Source organism: Heliangelus exortis, chromosome 30, assembly GCF_036169615.1.
Source record: "Heliangelus exortis chromosome 30, bHelExo1.hap1, whole genome shotgun sequence".
Classification (NCBI taxonomy): domain Eukaryota; kingdom Metazoa; phylum Chordata; class Aves; order Apodiformes; family Trochilidae; genus Heliangelus; species Heliangelus exortis.
Window position 1 is genome coordinate 2,625,487 of NC_092451.1, and position 19,490 is coordinate 2,644,976.

General features: G+C 46.8%; 1 protein-coding gene across 4 annotated transcripts in view; it reads right to left on the reverse strand.

Annotated features, from left to right (window-relative positions):
• The window catches only part of PPP3CC (protein phosphatase 3 catalytic subunit gamma), a 38,487-nt gene that overhangs the window by 14,332 nt on the left and 4,665 nt on the right, over nt 1-19,490 (reverse strand). For all 4 annotated transcript variants that reach the window (XR_011722981.1, XR_011722980.1, XM_071729256.1 and 1 more), the window contains exons 2-4: nt 8,651-8,848; nt 8,300-8,424; nt 1,446-1,557 (exon numbers count right to left, since the gene is read on the reverse strand). Coding sequence is in view for 2 of the 4 variants with exons in the window: in XM_071729256.1 (XP_071585357.1) it covers nt 1,446-1,557; nt 8,300-8,424; nt 8,651-8,848 (435 nt within the window). In the remaining 2 variants the exon portion in view is untranslated. The remainder of the gene's footprint in view (nt 1-1,445; nt 1,558-8,299; nt 8,425-8,650; nt 8,849-19,490) is intronic.

Here is a 19,490-nt window from a genome sequence, read left to right on the forward strand (position 1 = left end):
CTGGAAATGCAGCAGCTGTTTCATTTGGCACAGCAATATCCCACAATATTCCACAGTCAGTTAGGAATTGCCTTTGCAGCTGGACACAAATGTTTGGAGTCAGAATTTAACCAAGATGCCTGCAGTTCAGTGAATTTTGATGCAGGATCCTTCAGGGTTTGGAGGTGATGATGAGCTGGCTGCCTCATTTTCAGAGAGGTGAAGATGGTTTGATACAGAAAATAGAAAGCACAGCCCTTCTGAAAGCAGCTCCCACACCCTGCCAGGGGCAGAAATCTCTCTCAACACCCCCTGTCAGAGCAGAGATCATCAGGTGTCAAGTGTGTGGCTCCTGCAGCCCCTTTGCAGGGCAGTAGGATGTAACCAGAGGCAGATTTTGGAGGCAGCCCCATTGCTGCTAAAAACCCTGGCTAAAGCAAAAAAGCCCAACTGACCTCTCCTTCCAGGAAATTCAGAGGTACCAACAGGTTTCTTCAGCTATGATAGTGGAAAAGGAATATCTCCTGGTTTTCAAAGGGGAAATAAATAAAAAAAAACCAACCAACCATCACCTCTGGCTTTCTGGTGCCAACTGAGCCCAGCTCAAGAGGAGCTCATCTCCCAGCATCTGATGATGCCAGGATCCAGCAGAGAGCTGGCTGGTGTTTCCCAACTCCTTTCTGAGTCAGCAGATGTCATGATCTCAGTACCTGTCCAGCAGCATCCAGAGCTGAAGGGCTGCAGATTGACCTTGTGCCTTGCCCTTAACTATTTCTTGAGGTCAGGTCCTTGAGCAGCTCCTCCCTACCAGAGCTGCAGGTTGCTGCTGTGCATCTTTTGGTTTGTTGTTTTTTTTTTCATGAAAGAATTCAGCCTCAGGGGAGAGGGGTCATTCCCCAACCTTTCCTCATCATTGGTTTAAAAAAAGATGTAGAAACGCTGCAGAAAACTCTTTAACTCAACCAAAATGATCTTCAAGGTAATGATTCTCCCCAGTGCAAACACTGGGGAGCAAATCCTTTATTTGCTTCCAATTGTAATCACTGATCCCAGCTGCACAATCTGGAGCTGAAAGTCATTTGGCAGTAATTATATGTTGCTGGGCCTGAAAGTCAAGGAGGAGGGAGGGGGGGGTGTGCATGCAATGAGCAAGAGAGGGAAGATGGGGTTTTGCCTTTCTTCCATCCAGGCTCATTCTTCAGAACAAGAAGGCCACACCAACATGCACTCAGGAACTTTCAAGGACTTATATATTTGTGGCTTTCTGGGTTTTTTGGTTTGGTTAGTTGGTTTTTTTTTTAAGCAGAAGCTGAAATAGAAGAGCTATGTAGGCAGCAAAAAAAACACAACAGGTTTTTACAGCTCCAGAGCTACCTGATAGAGCTCATGGCAGGCACAAAAATTCAGCCCCACACCTAGTCACAACATGTTAATGTATTTAAATCCTTCACACTGCTGATACTTACATTCCTGCTTAAAGGTGAAGTATTCTGTGAGGTGCCTGCACTCATGGTTCCCTCGAAGGAGGAACAATGTTTTGGGATGATTTATCTTTAAACTCCATAAATACAGCACACACTGTAAGAAAGGGAAGGAGGGAGATGGCATGTAATAAAAACCTTCTGCAGGGTACTAAGCTGTAAGTGCTTCTGGGAAAACACCCAACAAAGCTGAATTCAAAGTGGAACCCTGATAGAAACCCAGCTCCATAATCAGCAGCAGATCTTATCTTGGCCAACTTCCCCAGTGGGGGAAAGCCACACGGAGCAGTTCTCTCCATGATGCCTGAGCTGGAGAAGTGACAAACGAGCTTGCATTCAACTGAAACCAGCTCAGGGCTTGGCAAGGGCAGCTTTTTTTTTTTTTCCTTCCAGCCAAAAAACAAAGCAAGGAGAGAAAAAAAAAATAGAACACTTTTTATTTTTTGCAGCAAAGCAAAACCAGCTGTGCGGAGAGACGCACGCTCCAGATGTCCTGCTGCAAACCAAACCAGAGAGCAGCAACTGGAAGAGAAAGCCCTGCTAGACATTTTATCAAGAGCATTAAACACTAGAGAACTTCATCTTCCCCCCAGATTTCCCCCCCCCTCCAAGCCTGCCTCTGTTTTTCTGCTTACACCACAGTCATGTGAAGCTCGAGTTGAAAACAGGAAAAGCTCGGCCAACAAACAACCTTGGTAAAGCCTCCTGGCTTTGAGGAGGGCTTTCCACAGCCCTTATCTGAGCACCAACACCTGTAAAAAGATCCTCTTTGATGAGGCAGAGCCCAAAGTCAAAGTCAAACAATGGTTTTCAGCAGAAATGCTCTCCGAAGAGAAACAGGGAAAGGGAGGGAGCGTGCTCACCCTTCTGTGCTTGGGGCTGTCAAGCTGACAGCTAAATCAGCTGGTATCTCAGGTGGGGGAATGTTATCACATTTCCCTTGTTGATTTTGAGTGCTGGAGGGCCAGCCTCTAATGACAGCAAGCCTGAAGATCTGGATTAAAGTCCCTAATAAGAGCTTACCCTTTAGGCTGACATGGTACAGAAAGGGGACACCCGCCTGGGGAATGTGAACCATGAAGTCTGTCAGCAGTTTTACACTTAAAACCATTGCTGATCTGGTGCACAGATCTCTGGGAATCAGGTGCTGTCGCCCAGGAACAACATCCAGAAGCAAAAGAAACCAGTTTTGAGCTCATTTCCAGTACAGATACCTGTCGTGGTACTTAAGCACTGAACCTGCAAGGTAAGCTCTGCATTAGTCATTCCAGATCCAGGCAGGGATCACTAAAACCCCAAGAAGCTGCAAGGGACCCATCTGTATCTAACTCAGAATTCAGAAAAAGACTGCAAATTCCTAAATCTCCAACTGAACAGAACCAAGGAAAAGTGGCAGGTAACTTAAGCTGTGGCTAAGGTCAGCCAAAACAATGTTTTATTGCATCTGGTAACAAAAGGAAGGCTCCCCACAAACCCATTTATTATTATTCTGGGATTTAAAAGCTTTAACTTCCTGTCCCTGCAACCTAAAGGTCACGGGGCTAAGAGTGAGATCTGAAAAGTGAAAGTCACTATAAATGAACCAAATGAGAAAGCCACCAACCCTGGCACTGCTTTTCAAAGCAAAGCATTGAAGTCGAGCCACCCCACCAATAAAGAGGTGGGTCTGGGGTGTACAGAAGGTCAGGAACTTGCAGAAAAAAGGATTTCAAAATACATTAAAGTGAGCTGGAAGTGAAGGGGGTCACTTGGCACCACAATTCCTCCTGGAAGCCCAACAAGGAAACCACAGATTTTGGGAGCAAACGTCTCCAGTATTGCTGCAGCTCCCTGGGGTCTGGGGCTCCTTCCCAAGGACACGGGGGGGTTGCCAAGTATTAGTGGGGTAATGAGGAGTAAAGGACACTCCAAAGCATCCCCAGAGGGGCTGGGAGGAGAAACAGAGGAGGTTCCTACCCTCCCATGCCTGATGATTTGTAGAGATCCCTTTCCCAGACTCCCCACTGCCCTGGAATTGATTACTGAGCGTTTACAACAGCCAAGGAGCAACTCTGGGTAATTTGGGTTCAAATCCTCCACTTCTCCCCTTATTTTGCCCAAAACCAAGTGTTTGACCCCATTGGATTCCCCCTCTTCCCTTTCCCTTGCCAGGGGAAAGCTCAGCAGGTCCCAGTGGGGGAGGAATTGTGACCTGCAACCCAAGGAGGCAGCTGCCAAACTGGGACCTTTCCTGCCATTTCCAACAGAGAAAGTCACAACCTAAGAGTTCCTCTCAAAGCCAAACCCCCCCATCCCAGCTTTTTCCCTATGAATCCATCTTCACTCACACCTTACAACCTTCACCTCTTTAACATTATTCTGGATAAAATGGTGCATTCAATCCTGGGCAGGTTACCCTAGGGACAACTCTGTTATTGGATAGTGATCCAAATCCCTCTGGGATTTGGAAATAAAAAAAAAAACAAAACAGAAAGTGTGTGCCATTCCCATCCCACATCTACTGATAAATCTACTCTTTCCACTGAGTCTCTTTTGGTTATAATTGTTTCACTTGTTAACTTAATATAACATTATTTTGTGTTCCACCAGCTCTGGTTCCCAGACCAGAATGGTCCTGCAGTGAGCAACATGGACAAGGATCCAAATCCCTTTGGGATATGGAAATAAAAAAAAAAAAAACAGAAAGTGTGTGACATTCCCATCCCACATCTACTGATAAATCTACTCTTTTCACTGAGTCTCTTTTGGTTATAATAATTGTTTCACTTGATAACTTAATAAAACATTTTGTGTTCCCAGACCAGGATGGTCCCGCAGTGAGCAACACTGACAAGGATCCAAATCCCTTTGGGATATGGAAATAAAAAAAAACAAAGCAGAAAGTGGGTGACATTCCCATCCCACATCTACTGATAAATCTACTCTTTCCACTGAGTCTTTTGGCTATAATAATTGTTTCACTTGATAACTTAATAAAACATTATTTTGTGTTCCCAGACCAGGATGGTCCCGCAGTGAACAACACGGACAAGGATCCAAATCCCTTTGGGATATGGAAATAAAAAAAAAAAAAAACAGAAAGTGTGTGACATTCCCATCCCACATCTACTGATAAATCTACTCTTTTCGCTGAGTCTTTTGGCTATAATAATTGTTTCACTTGATAACTTAATAAAATATTATTTTGTGTTCCCAGACCAGGATGGTCCCGCAGTGAACAACATGGACAAGGATCCAAATCCCTTTGGGATATGGAAATAAAAAAAACAAACAGAAAGTGTGTGCCATTCCCATCCCACATCTACTGATAAATCTACTCTTTGCACTGAGTCTCTTTTGGTTATAATAATTGTTTCACTTGATAACTTAATAAAACATTATTTTGTGTTCCCAGACCAGGATGGTCCCGCAGTGAACAACATGGACAAGGATCTCTCCTTTCTCCTTTCCCTCTTTTCCTGCAGAAAGGCCCAGGAGAGGGAACTAAAAGCTTAAAGCACTTGGAAAAAGCATCTTTCCCACTTGCAGACCTCATCAGCATCTCCAAAACCCAGGTGTCCAGCCTGATTTCCAACTCCTTCACAACATCTGAGCCCGTGGTCTGACTGTCACAACAGAGCCTTGGTGACAAATGCTTTGTCCCCTTCCCCCAGCCATCAGCTGTCTCCTTCCCCCAGACATCATCAACCCTCTCACATGGTTGTTCCCCTCCCTTTCCCCCCCCACAACTCTTTTCTTTAAAAAAACAAAAAAAAAAACCCACAAAAAAACCAACCCACCCAACCAAACCAGGCTTCATGGCCTCATTATACTCACTGGGAATGAACATTTCTAAATGAGAATTTCTCTCAGCCAGAGGCCCAGAAATAATTTGTTGAAGACATCCAGCTGAGCTGATGAACAGAGGCTCTTGGGGTTGGTTTGGTTTTGGTTTTTTTTTATAAAAAAAGGTTTTGTCTGAGCCACAAACTGCTCCTTTTACCTTGCCAACCAAGCAGAGGGATGGGGAAAGCTTGAAAAGAGTTCTCTGGGCTGCTGAAAGGCACCACAGTTTGCCTTAACACCTCCTTGGCCCCCAGTTTTGCATCTTGTTTCCTGAGTGCCTGAATCAGGATGCAATTATACAATTACCTCCTATTTCATTCAGTTAAAAGGTCATGATTATCAGCTGCTCTGGGCAGACACTCCATAATATTCCCCAGCCAGCACATGGATGCAGAAGGTTGACTCCTGATGGTGTTGGCTCCCTCCTTCTGCCTTCCCTGTGGGGAAAACCTGGATGCTTTTCCATCCCCTGAGCCCCTGGGATACAGAATCACAGAATCACCCAAGGGGTCTGGTTGGGAAAGACCTCCAGGATTATTAAATCCAACCATTAAACCAACTCCACCAAGTCCAGGGCTTAACCCATGTCCCCCTCAGCACCACAGCCCTCCAGGGATGGGGATCAAGCACCTCTCTGGGCAGCCTGGCCCAGGGTTTAATTATCCTTTCCCTCAAAAAGTTTCTTCTAAGACCCAATCTAAACCTCCCCTGATGCAACCTGAGACCATTTCCTCTTGTCCTGCTCAAAACTCCAACCCCCAAATGCTCCCAGATCAGTAATTTCCACACTTCAGGGGTCCAGCTGCACCAATTTGGCATTTTAGAGGCATCTTTAGCCAAATATATAATGTATATATATACATAATATATATATAAGGTGTATAAATATATATAACTTTATGTATAATATATAAAGAGACCCATTTGCCACTGTTAACTCTTTTCTTGTAGTGATTCTCCACACCAGCTGCAAACCTCCTGTGGTTTCACTATAGAAACTGCACACCCAGGTGGGATTCTCTTCAACCTCTCAAAATCTCTTTGCAGTAGGTGGAAAGAAAGAGGAACAAGGGAATTGAGCCTTCCAGCTCCTGCTTTACCACTGACATTTGGCTCAGCCCCCACACACACTCATCAAAACCCACCCTGAGTCGTGAAAGATCAACGTGGGGTAATGGTGGCTTTTTCTCTGCAGATGTTGGGGGGGAAAAAGAGGAAGGAGGAGGGTTAAGAGCAGCATGAAATTAAAGATTTCTGCTTTTATTTCACTGCCCCAGAGTTCTTCAGCCCCAAAACACCAGCCCTGGGTCAGAACTTCAAGCCACAACAGAGACCTGAAGGAGTTTACCTCTAATTTTCAGACTTTCTACCTTAAAAAAAAAAAAAAAAAAGAAAAAAAAAAATGCAATGCCTCTTCACAACACCTCTGGTGTGTCTGTGGCATCATCCATCATCCCTGGAATACTTCCACAGTGTAGAGAGGCCAGGGAAGTGATCCTTAACTCCAGCACTCACCTCTGCAGATCTGGGAGGAAAAATCCCCACATCAGATCAATCACAGGGTAAAAAGCAAAGAGTGGGAAAAGCAGCACTTCACCACCCAGGACCTGTAAGATCTGGGGGTAGACACAGGGTGTGGCAACTCTCATGTGAAGGTTTCTTGGTTAATAAGGACAACAACAAAAAAAATCCACATCTTATCTCAGAAAAAGGAGTCACTGTGCTATGATATAATCTCTTTTCCAGGTAAATATACTGCAGGCCTGATTTGTACAAGCCAAGGAATTGAAACAAGTGCTCAGCTTCCTCTTCTTCCTCTTCCTCCCCAGGGGTTAGGGGCTCCTCCTGCCAGCTCCAGCAGAAATCCCAGCAGGCACAACCCCACCTTTCCAGCATCCGTCCCTGCTATCCCGGAATCTGCTCCTTGTCACACCTTGGCTCACCCTCAGGATTTGGGAGCACACAGAGCTCCAGGCTGGAAGGAAGCCAGAAGGCAGCTAAAGCACAAGCTGTCAGCCAGCACTCTCCTAAATCCTCTGCTGAACCCTTCAGAGTGTTTGCCTCACCTGAGAGTTCCTCCCCAAAACTGAACTGAGAGATTCCTCCTCTCTGCTGTGCACCCTCTGACTTCAGAAAGACACTTTACTCCATTATTCCAGGTTTCTTTTGCCCCCCCTTTCCCTAAACAAGCCCCAGGAGGTTTTTCCAACTGGAATAACCTCTCCTCTCCCACCCAACTCTGCCTGCTCTGTCCTTCCCTTCCAAACCAGCAGCACCCACATGGATTATTTGGTCCTTTAAGCCCAGCAGCTTGCAGCACCATCCCCTACCTGCTTGGTGGCATCTCAGAGAGCTTCCAAAAAACCCCTCACACAAGACACCAAGATGTTTGGCTGATGGCTGGGACAGGGTGGTTGTGACAAGGCAGACTGTCACCCAACATGGCCAGATCCACAAGAAAATGCCCTGGCACTGAGCTCCTGGGTCCCAGCAAGCTGTAGAGCAGTCCAGGTGATTGATTTGCTCCTTTCTCCTGACCCCATCCTTGGCATCACAAAGTTGCTGCTTTCAGGGGGACAGTGGGGAAGCAGTGGCTCAGTTGTGTGGTGCTTTCTTTTCCCTGCTAAGCTGAATCCTCCAAGTTTTTCAACATTTTCTACCCACTGCCTGCTAGGATCCTGCTGCCTGCAACATACAATCAGCTCTCCCTCTTGTTCCCCTGACTGACAGCTACAAGTGGCATTAAAACTGGAGTTCAGAAGCCAGAGTTTAGTCATTAACCCCACTGCTGCTGTTTACCCCTGTCACTGGGGGAGGATCCAGCTCAAAAGCATGACACTGGGGCATGGCTTTTCTGCCCCAAATCATACCCTGTTACCTGTGTCTTCCTCCCTGCATGGGAAACCAGACCAGAGGAAAAAAAATCCAGCAAAAGAGAGGTCTGTGTTTGTTAATTCAGTGCAAGATTTTTTTGGTCAGATGAACATTAGCAGCCTCAGGCTCAGCTTTGTCACCTCTATACTGAAGTAGCCTCTGTCCACGTAGTCTCCCAGGAAGAGGTAGCGGGTGTTATTGGGTGATCCTCCAACTTCAAACAACTTCATCAGGTCAAAAAACTGCCCATGAATGTCACCACACACTAGGGGAGGAAGAGCAGCACAAAAGAGGGACAGAATTACAGGCTAAGAAAAGAAAGGTCATGACAGCAACAAGGAGCACAGCATGGCTGTGCTCTGCCCCAAGCCACCCAAATCCTCTCCCTCCGAGAGCTCAGGCAATGGGAAAACCTTGCTGATGGAGGGAACCTGCTCGTGTTTCCTAGATGGATTTTTTTCAGGATTTTGGCCCTGGGGAAGCTTTCTGACCTGTGATGGGAGCTTCCACTTCAATCATTGTCTTCTCATGCCTGAGGATGGCAGCCCCATCGTTGATGATCTTCAGCGCCGCGTCCTCTTCCAAGCGTCCTTCCTTCACCAAGTGGCTCTTCAAGACATCCAGCCTTGGCTTCCCATCCTCAAACACCTCCTTCAGAGTGAGCCTCTGCGTGGGAGGGAATGGGACAGCTGGAAATGGAAGTGAAGAAGTTAGAAATATATCTTTTTTGTGGGGTTTTTTTTTGGGGGGGGAGTGGGGTTACAGCCTTTTTACCAGGCTGTGTTGTTTTTTTTTTCGATCCGAGGCGAGCACACGCTCACCCAGAAGCAAAATTCCCCTGAAATGATGGCTCTCAAAAGGCTGAAAAGAAGAAGAGCTGCTGAATCCACCCCTCAGCATGTTTAAAAAAGCCACCGTATGCAGCCCAAATGCCACCTCCATCCACAGAGAAAGGTGCCTCCTGATTTGGCAGGGACAGTTGTCACCGTAACGTCGCACTAAAAGAGGAAAGCATGCAAATATCTGCAAAAGCAGGGGGAAAAAAAAAAAACAAACCACACCAGGGCCCAGGGACTGGCAAGTAAGGGAGGAGGAACAATATGGAAAACTGCTCAGGAAGTCAAATTGAAGCTGCTTTTACCAACAGCCTCCCAGCCCTTGGGATGTGGCTCCTCCAAAAGCTGAGCCCCAAGCGTGAAAACTTGGAGAAAATTCAACCTTTAAGGCAAGGGAAGGTCTCATCTATTTGCAACAGGTTCCCTGGGTTTTAGATTTAAGGAGAAAAACACTCTATCAAAAGCCATTATTATTAGTTTCATGCAGGGGAATTGTATTATTTGTGAGAAGGTGACCTCCAGCAGAAGAAAACCAAAAAAAAAATGGAATACGAAACAAAAATAAAAGAGTTAGAAGTGAGCACCATCTGACTTCCTCATCTACCTGCTCCTGGGCTTGGGTGATTTCAAAAAGATGGAGAACACATGAACTCTGCATAATATTGAAGCTTTTAAAATAAAAATGGAAGTTTAAAATTAATTCCAGGAAAGAGGCCTGAATAGGAAAAAAAATATAGGAAGGAAAAAGGAAATAGAGAAAAACTGGAAGAAAAATCCTCTGAAGCACCCCCAGATTTGTGGCCCAGGTGCTGGTGGCTCCTGAGGAATTTGCATCTTATGGCAGGGATGCAGAGATGGTCTTGGGTCCATTTCCTTCAGAAAACACCCCAAATATTCAGCATTTCCTTCAGCCCTTTGGCTTCAGCCCTTCTGACACCTCCTGGGCAGAGCAGGACCAAAGCCAAGCCCTGGCTGGTGAGTGAGCTGGGAATATGGAGGAGATGTTGGGATGGGTTTGGATTTGGGATGGTGTGGGTACCAGAGGTGCTGCCACTCAACCTCCCAGCCTTGGGGCCAGGGGACACCTCTGGAAAAGGACAGAGCTCATAATTGAGATTTAGGTTGGAGAAGAGGAAGAAATTCTGGAATAAATTTCCCAAAGCAGCTGTGGCTGCTCCATCCCTGGAAAGGTTCCAGACCAGTTTGGATGGGGCTTGGGAGATGTCCCATGGCTGAGGTGTTCCATGGTGTCCCTTGGATGATCTTGAAGGTTCCTTCAGCCCCAAACTCTGGTTCTGTGAACCTTTTCCAGCCCTCTGGACGAGCCTGGTGCTCCTGAGCAAGCTGTGCCTCCAAGGAAACCTATTCCTGGGCCATCTCCCACTCTGCTGCCATCCTGGGATGTGGGGAAAGCAAGGTTTGAAGAGTGGAAAGAAGCTGTGACATGCAAAGAAAGTTGCAAATGTCCCTTCTCCATCACCCAGCCCTGTACCAAAATATGTTGAATTTAGCAAGAGAAGGGATCCTGGTGGTCAGCTGGCAGAGTGAGTCAGAGGAATGTAACCCAGCTCCTTTAAATGCAAAAAGAGCAGGAATTGAGCTTGGAAACCCAGGGGGCAGAGAGAGAGAGAGAGGCAAAGCAGAGAGGCAGCACCAGAGATTTCTTTGGAGCTGAACATCAATTTTCAAATCCTGGGAAATGTAGGACAGAGGAAGAACAAGAGTGGGTGGAATGAAAGGGGAGAGCTGGTGGCCCTCTTTCATCCATGGCTTTTGCAAATTCTGCTCTGCTGGGTCCTTGCTAAAGTCCCCCCTGTGCCTTGAAGGCTCCAGGGCACATGCAGTGCTTGCCCTACCAAGTTGCCAATTAATGAGGTTTAAACACAGGCTGGGCAATATTTCTATTTTTTTTTTTTTTTTTTTTGACTGCTCATCTCCACAGCCAAAGGAAAAAAAGGAGCCCTCTTGGTTATTGAAGATAAACTTGACATTTTGCAGAATATCCAGAATTTCACGTGGGTTTTTTTTCTTTTTTTCCCCCCCCCTTTCTAAGGATGTTTGCAGGAGGAGGATGAAGGGGAAGCTGTAGGTGTGCCACAAAGAAATGTGGTTGGAGCCAGGGAGGGCAAAAGGAGCTGGGGGGAAACACAGGACTCAGAGAGAGGGGGGCAAGGGAGGCTTTGGCAATCCCTGCCAGTAAGCAACTGGAAAATGATTTGCAAATACTCATCCAAACTGGGCAGTTGTCCTAACATCTGCCAGCTGACTCCCAGCTGAGAGCACTTGGAGGTCAAATGATTTATAAGGAGGAGAAGAGAAAAAGAGGAGCCATCCAGCTCCATATTCCCATCATCCCAGAGCCAGGCTGGCAGAGGCAGGGATGGGAGCAGGAATGCTGCCCCTCAGACATCCCAGAAGAGATCCCTGAGCTGCTCCTGGCATCCTCTGCTTTGCCTTTTCTTGGGAGCTCCAGCAAGTGGAGTTATGCAAGAGAAAATATGAGGCCAGGCTGCTGAGAGCAGCCAAGAAGTTTTATGTAAGTTCCCTTGCTGGCTTTGCAGGGCTCCACTCACTCCCACAAGGAGCTGGGAAGGAGAAGGAATCAGTTTCTCCTCTGCCAGCAGAGACTCAAACCTCTTCTGGAGATGCCAGAGGGAGCATCCTCCCCCTGGGAAGGCCACAAAAGCTGCTGCTAGGCAAGGGATTATTCCACTTTCCTCCTGGTTGTGCTTCCTGCCAACCCCACTCCAAAAAAAAAAAAAAAAAAAAAATTAATGAAAATTTCCCAATTTCCCAGAGCAAGCTACTGGTGTGGTGATGCACCTGAGAAACCCCCCCAAAAAATCCTCCAGGCTGCAGAGTTGGGATTGGAGCCCCAGAAATCCCCCCCCCCAGGCAGCAATGCCCCTTTGCCCCATGCAGCAGGGCACCAGGACAAGTATTTAAGTAATTAGTGTTGTCAAAGCAAGTAATCCTGTTAGCCAGCAGAACTTGTGTAAGGGCTTTAGCCAACTGACTGCAAAAGCAGTGAGCTCCCAGGCAAATATCCATTTTTCTTTGGAAAAAAAAATGAATTTTAGCCTCATTCATACTCAATTCTGAGGGAGTGACAAAAAAAAACCTGCTGTGGGTAGTCACAACCTGCCTGAGCAGCAGGAAAATGCAGCTCATCCTCAGAGCAAGCTCCTTCCAGGTGCTGCCTGGGGGTGAGAATTAATAAAAAAGGATGGATAAAACATTCCCAAGAATCCAAACAAATGCTGTGATTTTCCTTTGTGTCCATGTGCTGCCATCCAGTCTTTAGTTCTGGATTTTTTTGGGAACTTTGCCCCCCAACTCACACACTCCAGGATCCCAATGGAAGTGAATTTTGGGGGGTTAAATGAGACTGAGAGGGCAGCTGTGCTTGAGGGAATCCAGGAAAAGCAAGAGGACTGGGAAATCTTTGCTTGAATGTGATGCAAGGCTCTTATTTACTCCAAAATTAATCCAGGTTTTCTTTGCCAGCCCAGGAAAAAAACTGGGCACTTGGAGCCCTTTGAGAGGAGAGGGGGAGTTAAAGATGGGAAAATCTGATTAAAAACTGCTCCTCTACCAAAACAGAGCCCAGCAGTGCAAAAATTCTGCTCTGGATTTCTCCAGCTATGTCCCTGTTAAGCTTCATCAGCTCCTCCAACATGGGCTGGGTTGTAGCCTGTAATTTAGGGTGCAAAAATCCTCTTCTCCCCCTTCCTCAGGCCTGGAAGCAGCAGGCAGAACAGGGCTGCCTGATCCACACCTCCAAGAAGAGCCAAATACCATGGAAGAGAAAACAAAATGATCCTCAAATGAATGTTTATATATCTGGGAGTCCCTTGGATGAGTGCACAAAGCAACCAAGTGAGATTCATTACTGAAAAAGGAGCAAGGGCTGCTGGCCTGAAGTGGCAGCTCCAGCAGAACTCAAGTTTTTGTTTTTTTTTTTTCCCCCTGAGTGGTTTGGGTTTCCAAGCAAAAAAGGAGGGGGTTCTGCTCACCCTGGGGCTTCCAGCCTCCAAAAAAAAAAAATTATGCTCCATAATAAAGTTGAAAGTGATTTATCTGTGCCTCCTGACACCCATCTGGGAGTGAATCTCAATGCAAGAGCCCCCCTTGCCTGCCTGTTCCTCATCAAATCAAGGATCTTGCAGAGAGATGGGTGAGCAGATGGTTGCAGATGCACTTTGGGGAGAAAAAAAATACATTTTGGGCACTCTGAAGCAGTCAGTACAGCTCAGAGAAAACTAAGCCCAAGTCAAATCATGTTCTCATGCTCAAGGAAGGTAAAAAAGCCCCTAATTCCCCTCTCCACCTGAAATACCTGATATGGGTTTGATAAGAAGGGGGGACACAGATGTCCAGCTGCCACCCCAGAGGAAGCTGCACCCAGCTGTCAAAGGTAAAAACACTGAAAAATCTGCCTGAAAATCCCCCCCACCCACTTCAAAAGGTGCAGAGAAAGCTGCCTCCTGCCTAGCAGCAGCTCAGGGTTTGCTTTTTTTTCCTCCTTTCCCCCTAAATTTCCAAAAAGCCTGCTGGTATTTTTAGCAGCCCTTCTTTTCCCCAAGCATTCCTCTTCCCATTCACACCTAACCTACATCTGTCTCTTCAAAATCCAGTCCTGAGCTCACACCAAACACCTGAAAAAGTTCAGCAGGGAAAAAAAAAAAAAAAATAAAGGCAGCAGAGAGGCCATTTCATGCTGGTGGAAAGTTGAACTCTCAGCATCAAACAGATTTTTTGCAGTCATTAAAAGGGAATAAATCCACTTGGAAGGGATGGATGCTGAATGCTACCTCCAGCAGCATCCCAGCCACCCCCTTCCCACTGCTTTTTGCTTCCAGACCAAAAGCAAGGAGGCAGCTCAGCAGCAAAGAGTCAAATTTAACTCTCCTGATATTGAGGTGGACCCAATTTATCCCAGAATCATCTTGATGATTTTTAAATGATGAAGCATCCAAATTCCTGCTGCTGGGATGCCTTGGCTTTACAAATCCCTCACTTGGTGCTCCTGGTGTTGCACTGGTCCCAGTGCAAAGTTACCCTAAAAGTCTGCAAAAACCACAGATGATCCCCATTTTTCAAAGCCTGGATCAAGCCCTGACAAATAAATCTCTGTCATTCTTCAGGCTGAAGCAGGGCTGGCCTGAGCTTGCTGTGGCAGAGAAATCACTCTCTCCAGCTACAGAAGCTATGGAGAAACAGAATTAACAATTTATAACAATCTATAACATTATATATAAAAAGATATAAATTTCCACCACCTGAGAAAATAATTTCTCCCCTTGCCACTGGACTCTGGTACCATAAATGTCATTAATACCTCCAAAGGAAAGCAAACAGAGCAGCAGGCACCTGAAATTTTTGGGTAACTTTCTCATCCAGGATTTCCAAGTGTAAAATTCCTCCCCTCCTGTAAATCCAGAGGAGCAGTCTGAGTGCCCCAGTTTGACCCAAAGCCACTCAGAGCTGGGCTGTTGGAGCTGAAGGGAAATTCCCAGTCTGCAACTGGGTCAGAGCTGCCTCTGCTCCCTCCCTTCTATTCAATTCCTTTCTGCAGGAGAACCAGAGCATCTCCTGAGAAAAAAACCTGAAAAATCATCAGTACTGGACCCCAAATTCTGCCCAGATGAATGATTTATTTGAAGAGATAAAATCCTTGTGACACCAAAGTGACACCCATTCCCATCAGCAAATCTTTATCAGTGACCCTCAGACACCCAAGGAGCAACATCTGAATTTTGAGGGCACTTTGACTCTTATTAGAATCTGGCACATGCAGTCTGGGCAGAACTAGGTGTATTTAATTAAAAAAAAAAATTAAAATAAAAAAAACAACAAGCCAAACCCAAGCAACAGTCCTGTGCATCAAAATGCAAACCCTAACAAAACCTCTGCCAAAATGAGCATAACCCAGGCCATGCCCAGAGCTCCCACAGCCCTGCAGAAACCCTCAGAGCAGTGCCAAGAGGGTAGAAAACCATAAAAACTGCCCAAATCTCTGTCCACCTGGGAATTTTGGAAGCCAGACAGCACTTTGGAAGCCACACAGCCTCTGAAACCTCCCCCCAAACTCGTGGACCCCAAAAAACTTGGATGGGGATGGCAGGTGATTCTCCTGTAAGTGCTCTTCTGGCAAAGCAGGGATAGCAAATAGTGGTGTCAGGAGAGGAAAAACCAAAATAAAACAAAAAACCAGAGGTATCCTTGCCAAAGTAAACCCTGGCTGCTGAGGGAGGGTGCAGTGCCAGAGCCAGGGAGCCCAGAGGCAACAATGATGGCCCCATGAGGCAGAGCTGGCACTCTGCTGCCTCTCTGCACTCCTCAAGGAGCCCAGGGAGATTAAAAGCAGGAGTATTTAATTAGAACAGCAGAGACTTAAGGCTGTCACCACCCATCAGCCACCCAGCTCTCAGCCTGGAGAGTTTCCTTTCTGCTTTCCACCTGGAGAAGTCTCTTTTCCTGCTGAGGGTTCCTGCCCTGGCAATGAAGCTGCCCCTGGGTTGCAGCTCTTGGCCAAAATGCTCCAAGAACAGCTCCAAAATCCACTGGATTTCCTCAGCCTCCTGGGAAGGATGGGGAAATTGAGATTTTCTTTGCATGGAAGGTCTGCCAAGCTTGAAGTGGTGGTGTTGCTATCCAGAGGTTCCTCTCCCAGTGACCACCAGTGAGGAGGATTTGTCTGGGATTGTCACTGAGACAATCTGCCCCCCTCTGGAGGGGACAGGGGTTCCTTACACCCCTCAAAAAAAAAACAAAAAAAACCCCCAAACACCTGGAGAAGTCTCATTTCCTGCTGAGGGTTCCTGCCCTGGCAATGAAGCTGACCCCGGGTTGCAGCTCTTGGCCAAAATGCTCCAAGAACAGCCCCAAAATCTATTGGATTTCCTCAGCCTCCTGGGAAGGATGGGGAAATTGAGATTTTCTTTGCATGGAAGGTCTGCCAAGCTTGGAGTGGTGGTGTTGCTATCCAGAGGTTCCTCTCCCAGTGACCACCAGTGAGGAGGATTTGTCTGGGATTGTCACTGAGACAATCTGCCCCCCTCTGGAGGGGACAGGGGTTCCTTACACCCCTCAAAAAAAACAAAAAAAAAACCCCAAACACCTGGAGAAGTCTCATTTCCTGCTGAGGGTTCCTGCCCTGGCAATGAAGCTGCCCCTGGGTTGCAGCTCTTGGCCAAAATGCTCCAAGAACAGCTCCAAAATCCACTGGATTTCCTCAGCCTCCTGGGGAAGGATGGAGAAATTGAGATTTTCTTTGCATGGAAGGTCTGCCAAGCTTGGAGTGGTGGTGTTGCTATCCAGAGGTTCCTCTCCCAGTGACCACCAGTGAGGAGGATTTGTCTGGGATTGTCACTGAGACAATCTGCCCCCCTCTGGAGGGGACAGGGGTTCCTTACACCCCTCAAAAAAAAACCCTAAACACCCCAAAAGATGTTTTTGGAGATCCTGAAGCTCTGTAGGTTTTTCTAGCAGTTAAAAACAGATTTATTGCTATAAAATAATCTCCCCCAGGCAAACCTGGCACCTTCTCCTCAGCTCCTATTTGGGGATGGTCTCTCCTAAGCTGGAGGGCAAGAAAAAGCAGGAAAAAAGGAAAAGGCTGAGGGCTGGAGCAAACAGCTGCTGCTATCAGGAAAAAAAAAAAAAAAAAAAAAAAAACAAAACCAAAGCAAAGCCAAGTGAGGTCCCCAAGGGAGACTGGAGGGGATTCCTAGATGTCAGCAGGCAGGGAAATTCACCACCTGTTTCCCAAGGTTAGTGAGCTGCCAGCCTGGCCACTGAGAGATCATTAATAGAAGAACAGCAGAGGCTTTGTGTCAGAGGCAAATCCCCCACCTGCTGGGGGGTGTAATAAAAAAAAAAAAGTGTAAAAAAGCTGAGCCTGGCAGGGCAGGGGGTGCCAGCTCCAGTTTGCAGAGCAGACAAGAGTTTTGCACACTGCAAACCAGCTTGGGATGAGGCTGGGAGCAGGAATCAGCAGCTCCAAGCTGAAAAAATATCAAGAAAATACAGTTAGGACCCCCCCCTCTGCAGCCTGAGATGCCAGAGTGTTTCATTGCATCCAGCAAAAAGTGGGAAGAGCAGCCTGGAAAAGAGGAATTGGGTGCTTGCAATCAGCAGCAGAAAATTTAAAAAAAAAATAAAATAAATTCACACAGGGTCTTGGTTCCTCTTCCCACCTTGAAGCTCCAATCTGGAGCAATACAGGATGAAAACAGTGCTGCTAAAACTGTGCTGAAATTCCCAATTTTTGGCATTTAGACCCCCAGATCACCTTCTAAGCACCCCGAGGTGCAGAAAGGCTGAAGGGAGCTGCAGAGTCATGAAAATCTTCCAGGTGTTCCCACTGGAAATCAGCCAGAGCAGTTTTCCTGCAAAGTAAAAAGTAAACCCCCCCAAAAAAAGGCTCAATAATTCCTAGGGATGCTTCCAGAGCAGCTTCCCAGGGCCAGGGATGGAGATGAATGACAGGAACCCCCCCCCCCCAGTTATCCCTGATCCAGCAAAAGCAGTCCCCTTCTTCCAGGAAAGCTCTGTTATCACCTTTTTTGGGATAATATCCTTGCTGCTCCTTGAGAAGCCATTTTCTCACCCTGATTACACCACAGCACCAGAGAAAAGGGATGAAAATCCCTTTTCCAGGCTAGGGAACTGCACACTCTTCCTGGGATGGCTGTTGAGACAACATTTCTCCCTGTTTTCCTGAAGTTTCACCCCAAACCATTTGTCACACGCAGTGAGGAGAAATCCTTGGCTTTTCCCTGCTCCAGCAGGAAAAAAAAAATATTTTAAAATCCCATCTCACAGCCACTTCCAAGATATTCACTGGGATGGGAGGGAAAACAGGAGATTCTGGAGAGGCAGAGACTCTGGAGAGGCAAACCCAGGATGGAGGAGGTGGAATCCCTCAAGATGCTGACCCCTACCTCTGCTCCTCATGGAAATTTGGGATCCTGTTGAGCATTCCAAGCTGGAGCACAGTGGCCAGGTTGTGCCTGGAGGTCTGAGGGGGCATTTTCCTCCTCCAGAAACCTTCCAAAGCTCCACTGGGATTTCTTTGGAGCAGCCACCACCTCACCTCTGCTCCAGAGATGCTCCCTGCTCTCAAGTGTCACTGTCACATGTCTCTTGGGCACCAGGAGCCTGGCAGACACAGAGCCAAGTCCCTGCATGCCAGGATAATAATGTTGTAGCCTTTTTCCTCCCTCCTGCCTGATTCCATTCCCAGCCAAGACATCAAGGTCTGGAAAACACCCCCTCCCCTCCCAAGCCAACCTGCAAGAGGAAGGGCAAGGGATCCAGCAGGGAACACCTGAAAATCAGCCAAGCTGGGAAGGATCCTGGAGTAAATATAGGTCTCCAAGGAGTATCTTTAGATTAGAAGGCTGCTCTGCCCCCACTGAGACCCCAGGATTTACCTAAATAGCTCCCTCCTATTTAGCTCCCAGGCGTTTGCTGCTATTTTCAGCCAGCACCCTGCCCTACTTCCTAAGGAACAGCCTTCTCCTGCCTCTGGAAGCAGCACCACAAAGCTCACAGCTAGAGGAGACAAATTCCCTTCTCCCTTCTTTTATTAACTGGAAAAAAAAAAAAGATATTAAAAAATCCTATTTTGGCACTGTAAGAGTTTTTTTTTTTTTTTTTTTTTTTAGCTGCTCCGGAATGGACCCTCCAAGCAAGCAAAGAGGAATGGGATTAACCTTTCCCAGGTTGATATCCAAGGAAACAAGAAAAAAAAAAAAAAGAAACACAGGGAGGAGGGGCAGGACTTTCCATCCCACCTCCAGCATTGGTGATGTTCTCAGAGGAAATAAAAATTAAAAAAAAAAACAAACAAAAAAAACCCCAAACAAAACAGCTCAGTCTTTCTCTGATGCCTTAATGGGGTTTTCTGAAGGGTTTTTAGTCCCCAGGGTTGGGGTTTTGTCACCAGGGGGGTTTTTGAACATTGCTGCTGCAGGTGATGGAGAAAGGATCTGGGAAGCTTCATCCCTTAAAAAAAAAAAAAAAAAGGGTTTGGAGCAGGCAGGGGCTACATGAAGTGTGTTAGAGTTGAACCCATGGCCCCAAGAGGTTTGCACTCTACTTCTGCTTCATTTTTGGGTGAAGTGCCACACGAAGCTGGCAAAATCAGCACCCATTCTGCCCACTTCCAAAGAAGGCAGCATCTTTCCTGCAGGAAAAAGCCCTCTACTCCCCCCCAAAAATATTAAAAATACCAGATTCCCAAGTAATTTGAAGAGATCTCCTGGGGTTCATGCTTTAAGGGCTATCAGCACTCCAGACCTTCTTGAGCTGGCTCCAGACAAGTTGCTGGACTATGACACAATTTGCTTTTTCCAGATCCCACCACTGCATCCTGACTCAGATGGTATTTGCACCTTTTTTCTGGCACCCCCAAGGCCTGAGCACATGCACCTTGGCCTTTCCCTCCATTTCCAGCCACTTTCCCAACCCTTTCCTCCCCTCCAAG